At 42.5% G+C, this 17,150-nt stretch overlaps 1 protein-coding gene across 1 annotated transcript in view; it reads right to left on the bottom strand.

Moving 5' to 3' along the window:
• LOC122555285 (mucin-3A-like) overlaps nt 1-17,150 on the bottom strand; it is a 462,531-nt gene that overhangs the window by 225,105 nt on the left and 220,276 nt on the right. Inside the window, exon 9 of the mRNA XM_043701128.1 lies at nt 9,975-10,038. Within this exon, the coding sequence (XP_043557063.1) occupies nt 9,975-10,038 (64 nt within the window). The remainder of the gene's footprint in view (nt 1-9,974; nt 10,039-17,150) is intronic.

Below are 17,150 nucleotides of genomic sequence, written 5' to 3'. Positions count from 1 at the left end.
TCCTTGTAAATATTTTCTGAACCCTTTCAAGTTTCACAACATCTTTCGTATAGCAGGGAGACCAGAATTACACACAATATTCCAAAAGTGGTCTAACCAATGTCCTGTACAGCTGCATCATGACCTCCCAAATCATATACTCAATGCTCTGACCAATAAAGGAATGCCTTCTTCAATATCCTATCTACATTAGACTCCACTTTCAAGGAACTATGAACCTGCACTCAAAGGTCTTCGTTCAGCAACACTCCCCAGGACATTTCCATTAAGTGTATATGTCCTGCCCTGATTTGACTTTCCAAAATGCAGCACCTCACATTATCTAAATTAAACTCCATCTGCCACTCCTTGGCGCATTGGCCCATTTGACCAAGATCCTGTTGTAGTCTGAGGTAACCTCCTTTGCTATCCACTATACCTGCACTTTTGGTGTCATTGAAAACTTACTAACTATACCTCCTCTGTTCACATCCAAATCATTTATATAAATGACAAGAAGCAGTGGACCCAGCACCGATCCTTGTGGCACACTCTGGTCACAGGCCTCCAGTCTGAAAAGCAACCCACCATCACTATCCTCTGTCTTCTACCTTCGAGCCAGTTCTGTATCCAAAAGGCTAGTTCTCCCTGTATTCCATGAGATCTAACCTTGCTAACCAGTCTCCATGGGGTACTTTGTTGAATGCCTCACTGATATCCATACAGATCACGTCCACCGCTTTGCCCTCATCAATCCTCTTTGTTACTTCTTCAAAAAACTGATTGAAGTTAGTGAAACATGATTTCCCATGCACAAAACAGTGTTGCCTATCCCTAATCGGTCCTTGTCTTTTCAAATACATATAAATCTATCCCCCAAGATTCCCTCTAACAACTTGCCCACCACTGATGTCAGGTTCACCGGTCTATAGTTTCCTGGCTTCTTCTTACCAACCTTCTTAAATAGTGGCACCACGTTAGCCAACCTCCAGTCTTCTGGCACCTCACCTGTGGCTATTGATTATCCAAAAATCTCAGCAAGGGGTCCAGCAATCAATTTCCTAGCTTCCCATAGAGTTCGAGGATAATCAGATCCTGGGGGTTTTTCCACCTTTATGAACCTCCTCCTCTGTAATATGGACATTTTTCAAGGTGTCACATAAAACATAGAATAGTACAGCACACTACAGGCCCTTCGGCCCTTAATGTTGTACCCACCACGGTGGCACAGTGGTTAGCACTGCTGCCTCACAGCGCCAAAGACCCGGGTTCAATTCCCGCCTCAGGCGACTGACTGTGTGGAGTTTGCACGTTCTCCCCGTGTCTGCATGGGTTTCCTCCGGGTGCTCCGGTTTCCTCCCACAGTCCAAAGATGTGCAGGTCAGGTGAATTGGCCATGCTAAATTGCCCATAGTGTTAGGTAAGGGGTAAATGTAGGGGTATGGGTGGGTTGCGCTTCGGCGGGTCGGTGTGGACTTGTTGAGCCGAAGGGCCTGTTTCCACACTGTAAGTAATCTAATTAAAAAAAAAAGTAAGTAATCTAATTCAAACGTTTATCATACTCTAAGATCAGGCTAACCTACATATCCCTTCATTGTACTATCCAAGAGTCGCTTAAATGTCCCTAATGTATCTGACTCTACTACTGGTGATGGCAGTGCATTCCACGTACCCACCACTTTCTGTGTAAAGAATCCACCTCTGAAATCGCCCCTCAACCATCCTCCAATCACCTTAAAGTGATGCCCCCTTGTGAGAGTTATTTCCACCATGGGAAAGTCTCTGGCTATCCACTCTATGCCTCTCATTATCTTGTCACCTATCAAGTCACCTCTCATCCTTCTTCATTCCAATGAGAAGAGCCCTCACTTCTCCAACTTTCAGCACATCCTCCTTCTTAACATCAACCTGTTCAAGCATATCAGTCTGTTTCACTCTGTCCTCAGAAATGTCAAGGTCTCTCTCATTAGTGAATATTGAAGCAAAGTATTTATTAAGGACTTCCCCTACTTGACTCCAGGCGCAAGATCCCTCCACGATCCCTGATCAGCCCTACCCTCACTATCGCCATATTCGTGTTCCTCACTTAAATGTAGAATGCCTTAGGGTTTTTTTTAATCCTACCTGCTAAAGCTTAGGGTTTTCCATAATCCTACCTGCTAAAGCTTTTTCATGTCCCCTTCTAGCTCTCCTAAGTCCATTCTTCAGTTCCTTCCTTGCTGCCTTGTAACCCTCTAAAGCCCTGTTTGATCTTTGCTTCCTCAACCTAAAGTAAGCTTCCTTTTTCCTCCTGACTGGATGTTCCACATCCCTCATCACCCAAGGTTCCTTCAACCTAACATCCCTTTCTTGCCTCAGTGGGACAAATCTGTCCAGCACTATCAGTAAGTGCTTCCTGAACAATCTCCACATTTCTGTTGTGCATTTTCCTGAGAACATCTGTGGCCAATTTAGGTACCCCAGTTCCTGCCTAATAGCATTGTAATTTCCCCCTCTCCCAATTAAATATTTTCCCACACTATCTGGTCCTATTTCTCTCCATGAATATAGTAAAGGTCAGGGTGTTGTGATCACTATCACTGAAATGCTTCCCACTGAGAGATCTGACACCTGACCTGGTTAGTTGCCAAACACCAAATCCAAAATGGCCTCCCCTCTAGTCAGCCTATCTACACATTGAGTCAGGAACCCTCCCCTGGACACAAAAATGCTCCATCCAAACAATTTAAACTAAGGAGATTCCAATCAATATTAGGGAAGCCTAAAGTCACCCATGACAGCAACCCTGTTACTTCTGCACCTTTCCAAAATCTGCCTCCCAATCTGCTCTGTTTCTCTGTTGCTATTGGGGGGGGGTCTGTAGAAAACTCCCAATAAAGTGACTGCTCTTTTGCTGTTTATGACTTCCACCCATACTAACTCTGTAGACAAACCTTCCTCAATGGCCTCCTTTTCTGGGGCTATGATACTATCCCTGATTAGCAATGTCACTCCTCCACCTCTTTACACCCCCCACCCCCCAATTCTTTTTGAAACATCTAAACCCTGGAACATCCAACAACCATTCCTGCCCCTATGATATCCAAGTCTCCATTATTGCCACAATATCATAGTTCCAAGTACTGATCCATGCTCTAAGTTCATCACTCTTACTCCTGGTACATCTTGCATTAAAATAGACACACTTCAACCCATCACACTGACTGCACCTTTGTCCTATCATGTGCCTATCCCTTCTCACAAACTGTCTGCACTCTGTATAAGATGTTCACTACCTACACCATCATCTGATCCATAGCTCCAGTTCCCAACACCCCTGAAGAGCTCTAGCAAACCTCCTGCCTAGGATATTGATGCCCCTTGGGTTCCCACATTCTCCAGAAGATATCCCAATGGTCCACCACAATTTCTCTAGCCATCCAGCATTCCCTATGCCTACCAGCCTTGCCTTTCACCCTAACATGAACATACTGTCTCTGGACTCAGGTTATCTCATTTTTGAAGGCTTCCCATTTCCCAACCATTATTTCACCTGCGAACATCTACACCCAATCAATGCTTGCCTAATACTGTCAAATTTGGCCTTCCTGAAATTTACAACTTTAGCTTTTAGATCTAGTCTATGCTATTCTATCACTATTTTAAAACTAATAGAATTATGGTCGCTGGCCTCAAAGTGCTTCTCCACTGACAACTTATTCACCAAGTTGCCCTTATTTCCCAAGCCAAGATTTGCACCTTCTCTAAGAGGTACATGTACATTCAGAATCATTTAAATCCTTAACATAAAGGCAGTCCCAGTCTATGTTTGGTAAGTTAAAACCCCCTACTATAACCACCCTATTATTCTTACAGATAACTGAGATCTCCTTCCAAATTTGTTTCTCAATTTCCCACTGACTATTAGGGGGTCTATAGCACAATCCAAATAAGGTACATCCCTTTATTATTTCTCAGTTCCACCCAAATAACTTCCCTGACATATTCCCAAGAATATCCTCCCAAGTAATGCAGTGATGTTATCCCTGATCAAAAGTGCCACACACACCTCCTTTCTTTCACTCTACACCTCCTCCCCCCCGCCTCTATTCTTCCTATAGCATTTGTACCCTGCAACATTAAACCGCTAGTCCTGCCCATCCCTGAGCCACATCTCCATAATTGCTATGATATCCGTGTCCCATGTTCCTAACCATGTAATGAGTTCATCTGCCTTCCCTGTTAGTCCTCTTGCATTGAAAGAAATGCAGTTTAATTTATGTCATTCTCTGCTTTGCCCCTGCCTGCCTTGACTTGTTCCTTTTCCCAACTGTACCAGTCTCAGACTGATCTCTTTCCTCACTGAGTCCCACATTCCCACCTTACTATTTTAAATCCTCCAAAGCAGCTCTAGCAAATCTCTCTCCCAGTATATTAGTCCCCTTCCAATTCAGGTGCAATCTGTCCTTCTTATACCGGTCACTTCTACCTCAGAAAAGATTCCAATGAATTCAAAAATGTGAACCCTTCTCCCTTGCACCAGCTCCTCAGCCACACATTCATCTGCTCTATCTTCCTATTCTTACCCTTATTAGCTCATGGCATCTGCAATAATCCCGATATTACTACTCTTGAGGACTTTCTTTTTGAATTCCTGCTTAACTTCCTATATTCTCCCTTCAGAATCTCATCCTTTTCCCTTCCTATGTCATTAGTTCCAATGCGTACAACAGCCTCCTGCTCGTCCCTCTCCCCTTTGAGAATATTCTGCACTCTATCAGAGATATCCTTGCTCCTGGCACTAGGGAGGCAACACACCATTCTGATTTCTCGCTGTCGGCCACAGAAACAGCTGTCTGTGCCCCTGAGTAGAGAGTTCCCTATCACAATCGTTCGCTTGGAACCTGAATATACTCCTTATCACATTAGAGCTGTTTCAATGCTAGAAACCTGGCTGTTCGTGCTACATTCCCCTGAGAGTCCATTACCCCCCACATTTTCCAAAACAACATACTTGTTTGAGATGGGGATAACCACAGGAGACGCCTTTACTTTCCTCCCTCTCCTGACTGCATTTGCGGTTTTTCTCCCTTCTTACAACTGCAATCCATCACACCCCCTAGCTCCTGTGAATTCTTCATCGCCTCAAACTGCCATTCCAACCGATCCATGCGATTGACAGGATTCACAATCAAAAACACTTACTGCAGACAGAATCATCAGTAACATGGAAATTCCCCCTAATCTCCCACATCCAACAGGAAGAGCACATCACGTTACTAAAGGCTATCTTTGCACCTTAACAATCTACAGAAAATAGCACAGTCTTACTGCTCTAAAAAACAGTGCTCCAGGCTAACTTACAGAGTCATAGAGATGTATAGCATGGAAACAGAGACCCTTCAGTCCAACCCGTCCATGCTGACCAGATATCCCAACCCAATCTAGTCCCACCTGCCAGCACCTGGTCCATATCCCTCCAAACCCTTCCTATTCATATACCCATCCAAATGTCTTTAGTACCTTTGTTTTGTATTTTTAAATTTTAATCAAGAGACAGATCACAATAAGACACAACAAAAATAACCCACTCTACTCACTATTTAAAAAATGACAGCAATGTTACACCTAAAAGCCATGCACTTATCTACTCCTGTGCTGTGAGCTCTCCCATGTATGTTCTTCCAAAGTGAGCTGTGAATTTTGCTATTTGTTCATTTTTCTTATCACATTCTGATGTCCAGAAATACATGAACTCAAACACAAAGGCAGTGGCTGCGCAGATTCACTGCTGTGCCAAACAACAGTGTGGGTTTCTTTCTCTCTCTTACTGACCATGTGGTCACAGCCTTTGTTCTCTTCCGCCTTTTTAAATTGCCATTGTTTTGATCTTTTTCCCCAAAGTCCCAAAACAATGCAACAGTAAATCAGTAACTACTGCTCCCGGAAGTTGAGAAAATCACCTCCAACACATAAAATACCTCAAAAAAGGAGCAGCTCTTACAGCCACATCTTTTTCCCATCCTTCATCTTGGATTACCCAGAATCCTTGGGATGAGTATAGAGTTGTTTTTATTTGTTCCTGCTTTGCTTGCGTTGGCATGATAGACTCACATTTGTATCCTGCTATTATATCTTTTATAATAAAGATTGTTAATCATATGGTAGTGTGTCTCCTATGATGTTGATTGGCTGATAGACATGCCAGGCCATTGGATTAACTCTCCTGTTCTTCTTCAAAATAGTGTCATGGTATCTTTATATTTACTTGACCTGGCAGACAGGATCTGTTCACATCCCACATGAAAATGACACATCTAACATTGCAGTCCTCTCAAAACTGCATTGCTGAGATTTTCCAGCAATTCAATTTTATGTTTCACATTTCCCCAGTCTGAATCTCATTGTGATTTCCACATTCAAGGTCACTGTGTTTTTTGTTTATAATATTTAATATTGGAATTAAATTTTAACTGGAGAAAATAAGTCAAACACAATTAAACTAAATTTGGAGTCTATTACAAGATTGGAGTCATTTTGATTTAAGAGTTAACACTGAACTAGGGATGGGATGACTGCAATCCTTACAAATAAGGATATTTTGGTTTGGCACTCAGAACTATAAGCAATAAATCCAGAAAGATTATGAAACCGGTTTTACTTAATTAGATCAAATAAGAAATTACCAATGAGAAGTAACAAATCTAAATGTCAGTTTCAGAACAACCCAGGGTAAGTTATATGGTCTTGGAGATGTGTAGAGCCCAAGGGGACTCTTGATTTCAATTATATGGATTGATCTTGAAAGAGTTTTTCTTTGCAGTGTGAATCTTAGGTGGATTAATAGCAGTCAGTTTTAATTCTTACTTCCCCAAAGAATTTTACTTGAAAACACATCAATCTAAAATGTTATTTACTTCTGTAGAGATCAGCCTAAGAATGCCAGTCCCCTTATGAATTTTCATGAGCTGCGTCTATTTTGTACATTAAACTTTTGCTAACTATCTTTTGACTGCAGATGCCTGAATCCCTTAGTTCTGGTTACTTTCTCAATTGTCAAAAAGTTCAAAGAATCAAGAAACACAGTGTGTACCAAATTGATTCGCACTGAGAGTGCAGAATAAGAAATCTCATAATTGACCATGCAGAATGCTGGTCAGGCTTAATGTTAGTGTTATGAGAGACAAAAGCTCATAAGTAACGTAGAAATCATGTAGCATGGATTCTTTATTCTAAAGGCATCGAGTCTTTACAATTGTGAAGCGAAATTAAAGTTAAACTAAGAAAACAGAGAATTGACATGAAATTAAGTCTGTAATTGATATCTCATTGACAAAATCCTTTGCCTGTCTCTCTTTCTCCCCAAGATACCTCATTCTGACAAAGGCTCCCTTTCCTCAAGACAGGGTCCCACTTAACTGTTTGGTGCTTCCCTCACTGTTACCACCTGCTGCTGGAGGCCCCATAACATTGGTTTGAATTTTGAGAGATAGGGGAAGCTAGAAATGCATATCCACAGAGATTTGTGCCAAAGGGTTCAACAGCAGTTTAAATTGAAGCCATTAAAGATAGGATTCGGGCATTCATAGTCAAAAAAATCCGAAACAAAGTTTTACTTCTGAGAACAGTTACAGAGTAGGAGGATTCTCCAGGGGACTGTCATAGTGAAGCTAGCCAATTGGATACAAAATTAGCTTGACAGTATGAGACAGAGGGTGGTGGTAGAAGGCTGTTGTTCAAACTGGAGATCTGTGACCAGCAGTGTGTTCCAAGTATTAGTGCTCGGTCCACTGTTATTCATCATTTATATAAACAAATATAGGAGGCATGGTTAGTAACTTTGTGGATGACAGCAAACTTGATGGTATAGTGGGCAGCAAAGAAGAGTATAGAGGGATCTTGATCAACTGGGCCAATGGACAGAGGAATGGTATTTGGAATTTAATTCAGATAAATGAGGTGTTGCATTTTGGCAAGACAAACCAGAGCAGGACTTAAACAGTTTATGGAAGGGGGCTGTTGTCAAGAGAAAGACCCTGGGAAGCAGGTACATAGTTCCTTGAAAGTGGCATCACAGGTAGAAAGGGAGTGAAAGCGGCATTTAGGATAGTTGCCTTTATCAGTCAGAGCATTTGAGGACAGGAGTTGTTATGTTATGTTACAACTGTATAAGACAATTCGCATATTGCATAATGGAGTATTGCATATAATTAGAGTCATAGAGATGTACAGCACAGAAAGAGACCCTTCAGTCTAACTCATCCATGCTGACCTGAAATCCTAAATTAATCTAGTTCTATTTGCCAGCATTTGGCCTATATCCCTCAAACCCCTTCCCATTCATATACCCATCCAGATGCGTTTTAAATGTTGTAGTAGTACTCGCCTCCATCACTTTCTCTGATAGCTCATTCCATACACACACTGTCTATTAGGTCCCTTATAAAATCTTTCCCCTCTCACCAAAAACCTAGGCTTCCTAGATTTAGACTCCCCCTCCCCAGGGAAAAGACCTTGTCCATTCACCCTATCTATACCCCTCATGATTTTATAAACTTCTATAAGGTCTCCCTCAGCCTCTGACACTCCGGGGAAAACAGCCCCAGCCTATTCAACCTCTCCTTATAACTCAAATCCTCCAACCCTGGCAATATCCTGGTAAGTCTTTTCTGAACCCATTTCACAACATCCTTCTTTAGGAGGGAACCAAAAATGAACACAGTACTCCAAATGTGGCCTAATCTCTGATCTGTTGTAAGAAGAATGTTATTAAACTGGAAAGGGTGCAAAAAGATTTACAAGTGATGTTACCAAGGCTGGAAAGTTTGAGTTATAAGCAGAGGCTGGACAGGCTGCAACGTTTCCTTTGGAGTGTAGGGGGCCGGGGATGACCTTATAGAGATTTATAAAATCATGAGGGGCATAGAAAGGATGACTAACCTCCCAGGGCAGTGGAATCCAAAACAAGAGGGCGTAGGTTTAAGGTGACGGGAAAGCTTTAGGTTGACTTGGGAGACAATTTTTTTTCACACAGAGGGTGGTTGCATATGGAACAAGCTGCCAGAGAAGATGGCAGAGGTGGGTACAATTTCAACATTTCAAAGATATTTGGACACGTGACAGGGATAAGAAAAGTTTCGAGGGATATGGCCCAAACACAGGCAAATGGGACTAATTCTGTTTGAGGTAACCTGGTCAGCATGGATGTGTTGGACCAAGGGCCCATTTCTGTGCTTCAGTAACTCGATGACACTTCTCACGGATGGGGAAAACAAGGACTGAATGGTGTTAACCTAACAAAAGTTCAGCAATGTGTGCAGTATGTTGATGCAAAGATCCCTTTCAGCACTTAGCATTACTAAATGCGAGGTCTATAGTCTGGAACGTGACTGTGATGTTGATTAGTTGTTAATCTACAGCTTCAGGCAAAAGTTCTAATGGACTATTGCAGGTAATTATAGTATTATAGATAGGGATCAACAGGGAGGTTCCAACCATTTGAAGTAGCTGATGGCACAATTCTTTAGCAACCTTGCTTAAACTGTAGTCAGTACATTTAACTGATTCATTTTGGAGTGATTTGGCATTTTCTTGAGTACACAGCTACAAAGTCAGGATGCAATAAATAAGAACAATGATAAACTTATCACAATCCCCTCCCATGTTCTTCTAGATTCATTGTAAATTGAACATTAAATATAATTTTTTAAAAAATCTGAGGGCAACAAGAATCAACTTATATAAGAGTTAACAAAAGTATAAGTGTTCTTACAGGAATAATGTCAATCAGATAATACGCCTCAGCATGTCTTAAAGATAAACTATGCCATTAACTGAAACATTAGACAATGGGGAACAGTGTTTCTTTCAATTTGGTTTTACAAGTTAAACATTTGGTTTTGTGAAGTTGATGAAATGGGTCATTTAATTGTGCTAATTGTCGACGTCCCTATTATCAGAAACTGCAATACAAGTATTATTTTTAATAATAGCTTTAGTACAGTAAAAAGGCTTACCTGGATAGGATGCAACTGGGCCCTTTTTGTCTTTTATTCCTATAATATTAGTCTCCCCTGGTAGCTGAAGGAAAACAAAGTTGTTATGAATGGCATTCATCGATATTCAACTTGTGAACAATTTTAATCAAGATGCATATATTATAAAAATAATGCATTGAAAATAATCAGTTGCCTTACACTGGAAATTGAAAATTTCAATATTTAATTTGGTGCATAAAATGTTTTTGTAAGCAGAGAAGAAAAAAGTAAATAAAAGAATGAAATGAAGAAAGAAAGGTTAGTATTGGTAGAAGAGAGAAGTCAAAGTTGAAATATGAATGGAGAGAAAAAGTGAAAAATAATGATTCAGGTTAAAAATAGGACAAAGCAAACAACTTATAATTCAGCAGCATCAAAATTACTTTGAATATTTCAGCAAGTTTCTTATTGTAAGATTTGTTTTCATCAGTGGAATATTAGTCAAAAACACAAAGGTTGAACTTTTTGAGGGGATTGGGTAAACATAGATCTCGATCCTGCACTTGTTGCCCTGGTGATTTGCTCAGGAATTTACCACGGGCCTCCTAATTGGCCACCTGTGGGCCCACTGTCCAATCAATGATGCTCTGGATTAAAGGTCTCCAGGTGCCACTAGTCGAATCACAGGATTAGAAGCACATCAGATCTGCTCCAGAGGTGTATAATAACATCTCTGGACAGATTGATTAGAAAAATAGGTTAATTTAAAAAAAACAGAAATCAGCAGATCTGCTGTCTGCTGTAGATTACAGGGGACCTTGACAGCTCTATTGGCAAGCAAACAATTACTTGAAAATTTTACCAGGCTAAGGAGGGGTAGCACAGTGGCTCAGTGGTTAACACTGCTACCTCAGAGTGCCAGGGACCCGGGTTTGATTCCAGCCTTGGGTGACTGTGTGTGGAGTTTGCACATTCTCCCTGTATCTGTGTGGGTTTTCTCTGGGTGCTCCAGTTTCCTCCCACAGTCCAAACATGTGCAGGTTAGGTGAATTGGCCATGCTAAATTGCCTATAGTGTTATATGCCTTAGTCAGGGGTAAATATAGGGTAGGCGAATGGGTCTGGGTGGGTTACTCTTCGGAAGGTCGGTGTGGACTTGTTGGGCCCAAGGGCCTGTTTCCATACTGTAGGGAATCTAATCTAATTGGACTGTCAAACCTCCTGAAAAAGGGTGGTGCTGGAAAAGCACAGAAAGTCAGACAGTATCTGAGGAGCAGGCTCATTTCCAGCCTGAAACATTGACTCTCCTGCTCCTCGGATGCCAACTGGCCTGCTGTGCTTTTCTCTACCACCCTTTTCAACTCTGACTCTCCTGTAAATGCTTTTGCAGAGTTCATATGGGTACCAGCCCTGCCTGCCGCTCCTTCTTATTAAACTATCCCATTTATCTGGCAGCCTTCCCACACTGATGTTGTCCCATCAGCAAAACAACAACTGAGTCCTAATTGGGCTTTTCATTATGTAAATTGGCTGTAGGAGGTAGTGTCTCCACATCCAGTCTGATCATCAATAAAATGCCCAAGGTGGTATGATTGCACGTGGGAGATAATCAGACACCCATGACTGTATTGGTCCCCATACCTGCCATCCTGCTCCCAAAGGCTGGTACAATTCTGTCATAGATCAGCTGACTGAGGCAACTGGGCGTTTTGTGAAAGTACTCCTGGTTTAAGGGTTAAGTCAAAAATAAAACATTACTGATGTAGACTTCTATCTAGTGGGATGTTACATATGCTTCCTTTCCTTGTATTTTTAATTTTTCGACATGATCCTTTTCGTGGGAGTTTGACTTTATTAACTTAGCCTTTTTGAGAAGCCCTCAGCAATGGTTTTTCACCAGTCTGTAATTTAAAATGACATGCAATTCTCTACCTCTTTCAAACTCTCTACTGCAAGGTGTCTGCCTGGATTTGACCAGAGACTAGGAAATCAGCTGAAATGTATCTCTCTTTTGTATATCCAGTTTTGTATGTGTTAATTACTGTCATAATTTTATATTTGTGCTATTTATGTTAATATTTTTTGACCATTCCTGAAGATTGGCAACAAAATTGAATCAGTCCCAGAAACAGGCAGAGATCCTAATTAACCAGTGCCCACTGGTTGTGACACAGGCAGCACAAGATATTCATGCTGCTTGCACATTTACACTAGTTGTAGTGTACAGCCCACTATAACTGATGAGTGCGTACATACCTCAACAGGATAATCCTGCATTATTTAAAGCCTGCCTACATCTCGAAAATGGGAGACGCACAATGCCAACTGTCTAGCCCCAAGGACCTGGATTCAGAGGGGCCTATTTCCTTGTTGGTTCCTGACTATATTGCTCCAGAAAGCTATGTTGCATAAATTCCAAGAATGAACTCTCCACACCACGAGTAATAAGAAGGTTTACTCTGGCTATACAGAAGTGGGCAAAAGTGAGGACTGCAGATGCTGGAAACCAGAGTTTAGTTCACAGTGGTGCTGGAAAAGCACAGCAGGTCAGGCAGCATCTGAGGAGCAGGAAAATCGATGTCTCAGGCAAAAGCTCTTCATCAGGAGTAGAGGCAGGAAGCCTCCAGGGTGGTGAGATAAATGGGAGGGTGGGGGGAGGGTTGCTGGGGAGAAGGTAGCAAAGAGTACAGGACCTGGGGGTTGCAGTGAGAGAGAGAGAGACTCACTGAGATTCTTGTGGAGAGAGGAGATAACTCCTTCAAGGCAGGAAAAATGACATTTCAGGCAAAAGCCCTTCATCAAGAATAGAGGCAGGAAGCCTCCAGGGTGGAGCCCCGCTGATCTATACAGAAGTGGGTACTGGAGATGCTTGGAGAGTCAAGATTAGAATGGTGCTGAAAAAGCACAGCAGGTCAAGCAGCATCCGAGGAACAGGAAAAATCAACATTCCAGGCAAAAGCCCTTCATTAGAAATGTGGCTGGGAGCCTTGGGGGTGGAGAGATAAGTGGGAGGGAGGTGGGGTTGGGAAAAGGTAGCTAAGAGTGCAATGGAGGTGGGGGTAAAGATGATAGGTCTGAGCGGAGGGTGGAGCAGAGAGTTGGGAAGGAAGATGGACAGGTGGGACAAGTCATGAGGATGATCCTCACTCTCAACAATTTCTCCTTCAAATACCCCAAATCCCTCCAGATGAAAGGGGTAGCCATGGGCACCACAGGGGCCCCAGCTATGCCTGTCTCTTTGTTGGCTACATAGAACAGTCCATCTTCCGGAGTTACACCAGCACTACTCCCCATCTCTTCCTCCGCTACATCGATGACTGCATTGGTGCCATTTTGTGCTCCCACAAGGAAGTTGAACAGTTCATCAACTTCACCAACACATTCCACCTGACCTTAACTACACCTGGACCATCTCTGACACCTCCCTCCCCTTCCTGGACCTCCCCATCTCCATCAACAATGACCAAATCAACATTGAAATATTTTTACAAACCCACCGACTCCCACAGCTACCTGGATTACATCTCCTCCCACCCGACCTCCTGCAAAAATGCTATCCCATATTCCCAATGCCTCCACCTCTGCCGCATCTGCTCCCAAGAAGACTTCCCCTCCCATGTGGTTGAAGATGCCCTCCAATGCATCTCATCCATGTACCACACCTCTGCCCTTAAATCTCACCCCTCCAACCGCAAAAAGGACAGAATCCTCTTGGTCCTCACCTGCCACCTCACCAACTTCCACATGAATCACATCATTCACCAACATTTCCACCACCTACAAATGGACACCACCACTGGGGATATATTTCCCTCTCCACCGCTATCCACTTTCCGCAAAGACCATTCCCTCCGCGACCACCTGGTCAAGTGCATACCCTCCAACAACCCACCCTCCCCTCCCGGCACCTTCCCCTGCCACCGCAGGAATTGCAAAACCTACACCCACACATCCCCCCTCACCTCCGTCCAAGGCCCCAAATGAGCCTTCCAGATCCATCAAAGTTTCACCTGCACTTCCACACGTCATTTATTGTATCCATTGCTCCTGATGTGGTCTCCTCTACAATGGGGAGACCAGCTGCCTCTCGCAGAGCGCTTCAGAAAACATCTTTGGGACACTTGCACCAATCAACCCCATAGCCCTGTGGCTGAATATTTCAACTCCCCTTCTCACTCCTGGGCCTCCTCCACCGCCACTCCCTCACCACCTGACGCCTGGAGGAAGAACGCCTCATGTTCCACCTTGGGACACTTCAACTCCAGGGAATCAATGTGGACTTCATCAGTTTCCTCATCTCCTCTCCCCCCACCTAACCCCAGTTCCAACCTTCCAGCTCAGCGCTGTCCTCATGACCTGTCCCACCTGTCAATCTTCCTTCCCACCTATCTGCACCACCCTCCACTCCGACCTATCACCTTCACCCCCACCTCCATCCACCTATTGCACTCTCAGCTACCTTCTCCCCAGCCCCAGCCCCCTCCTATTTTTCTCTCCAACCCCAGCCTCATTCCTTATGAAGGGCTTCCACCCGAAATGCATCAGTAAAGTTCTTATGCGATAATTGGCAGTTGGGAATTTGGGAATCTTGCATTAGTTCTTCCTAACCTCTGAACTATTCAGGGGTATTTTCCTATTCGGAGAGTCTGACACAGGAACCTTTCTCATAGGATCAGGTCTGTGCATTCTGACATGCAGGGCTACATTAAATCTGGCTCTAGGTATAAAGGTTCACAAAAAGTTAATTTTGCCTCTATAGTTAACCTTATTGTCAGTGAATTGTTGAAGTGAGGCCTCAAAGGGTGTACTGAGGTATAAACATTTCAATCATATACACAAAGAATGTAATTGTAAAGCATTTTCCTATTAATTTCCAGACGAGTGGAAAGAATATTTGATGAGCAGCCAAAGCTAAGTGCAGTGAACATGATAAATGTAGTGAAGTTTATTTCAGAGATAGCTCAAATGTAGGAACAAGTAAAATAATCCATGTTATGAATTAAGAAATTATTCAGAAAATTGTACAACTGTGGTGTTGGATAGCTTCCTGTAGCTCAATTTCCTTGAGAGATTCCCCAGTGTCTATGCTCTGGCTTTGTAAAGAAGGAAAAACAGAGGTTATGCTGGAAACATAAGTACACTTGATGAACGCAAAGAAAAATTAAATGAATGATGCAGTCTCACCTTTCATTTTGGGAAATGAAGGCTAAATCAATCAGTTACATTTATCCAGCTACCCCTTCCTCCCTACCTACCCCCTACTATATCATTGCTTTGTAACAGCAAACAGTTGGTATGCCATCCCCCAGACAGTGAAATGCAGCAACTGCTTGTTAGACACATTCAGAGACAAAATTGAGTGAGACAACTCTGCCTGAACAGTTAGTGATTGCAGGCAGGAAAATGATAATATTGCACAACGCAAAGTGTTATGTGATATCTAACTTAACAGCAAGTAAAAGACTTTCATTAGATCAGTTTGCAGCTTTATTCCAGACTATGTTTCAATTGGGATCATCAACTTCAGATCACTCTCAAAAAAAAATTCAGCCTGCAGTAGTACACATGGCTTTGTAATCCAAAATGAAAGAATTATTTAAATTACTAATAAAAATAAAACAGCATAGGACTAGATGGCAGAACTTGGGAGCAGTATCGGAAAAAAAACGACTAAAAGTTATTTGTCAGAGATGGTAAATTAAGTTTTTGAATTTCAGGAAATGCAGGTTTCTTACCTAACCTGTCTCTCTTCGGTTTCCCACAGTACAAATTATTAAGTGTCAAAGTGCACATTTTATGGTTCCAGCTTGATGAGGGAATTGAGTACGGGTTTCTGCAGATTTCAGTAATGTAGAGACATTGCATTTATCCAGTATCACTGAAGAAACTATGGCTAAGGTGGTACAATTAACAATTTCTACAAATCTGGCTTCCTTTCATGTGGAAGACATATCAATGAACAGGAAAGCATGAAGGAGAACGGAAAAACATTTGAATCAGAAGATGTCAATAAATTTTATCGCCATGTACAAACAATGGCAGTCCATTGACTCTATGGGTATGTCAACGAAGAACCCATACATATGTTAACAATGCATTTTATGGCATTTCTCCAGTCATGAAGAGTTTGGCTTGGGTTTTCCTCAATCGTTTTCTCTGCATCAGTGAAGGCAAGGAGACATTGAAACTTTCTGAAGAAGGATCAATAGACCCAAAATGTTAACTCTGACTTCTCTCCACAGATGCTGCCAGACCTGCTGAGTTTCTCCAGCAAATTCTGTTTTTGTTTCAGATTTGCAGCATCTGCATTTTTTGTTGAGATTTTGAAACCTGCTGCACAGCAGAAAGAGCTGTGGAATAGATTGCAAGAAAATCAGTGTTAACACTAGTTGGGTTGAAAGAATGTTGGTCACGGCACCAATTTTTTGAATAGTGCAATAGGATCTTCTACACCCACCTAAAAGGAGAGGTGAAGCCTTGGTTTATCTTCCCATCTGTAAGACAGCACCACTGAACATATAGCCTTAATTCTATACAATACGCCAGCTTAGACTACCATTTCAAGTCTCAGAACTGTACAAATGACAATAGCGGTGATTGATGCCCAAAACCACAAGAATAAGCACACAGTTCAGCTTTTGTATATTTGACAAATTCTTCATCTTGAGCAACCTCAATAACAAAAACATGTTGGAAATACTCAGAGAGTCAGGTGACACCTATGTAGAGAGAAGCAGGGTTTAGGTTTCAATTTGATGACTTTCCATCAGAAACGATCTGACAAATGGTCATCAACCTAAATCATGGGCAGAATGTTATTGAGGCACTGGAGGTCTCTCCTGCCAGAAAGAGACCTTCTTTAAGAGAAGGACCCCCTGAGCCATCTGCCAAATAGAGGCCAGCAGCTCTTACACTCACTCAGCAGCAGCAGCACAGAGGAGGCTAGAGTTGCTATCAGAAGAACACCCATAAAGACCTACGCTCAGGGAGGATCAAGCGCAAAAGTAAGTGAGCTTGGGAGAGTAATGATCGTGTTGAGGTCACAAAGAGAAAAGTCCAGGATGTCAGATGGAAGGGCAGGTCTTGGAGGTGGCGCCAATGCAGTCATCAATGTAGCGGAGGAAGAGGTGGGGAGTGGTGCCGGTGTAATTACGGAAGATCAACTGCTCTATCGTGTTGAGGTCACAAAGGGAAAAGTCCAGGATGTCAGATGGAA

Source organism: Chiloscyllium plagiosum, chromosome 12 (assembly GCF_004010195.1).
Source record: "Chiloscyllium plagiosum isolate BGI_BamShark_2017 chromosome 12, ASM401019v2, whole genome shotgun sequence".
Taxonomy (NCBI): Eukaryota; Metazoa; Chordata; class Chondrichthyes; order Orectolobiformes; family Hemiscylliidae; genus Chiloscyllium; species Chiloscyllium plagiosum.
The sequence above is the reverse complement of the archived record's forward strand: the minus strand, read 5'-3'. Positions and strand labels throughout refer to the sequence as shown.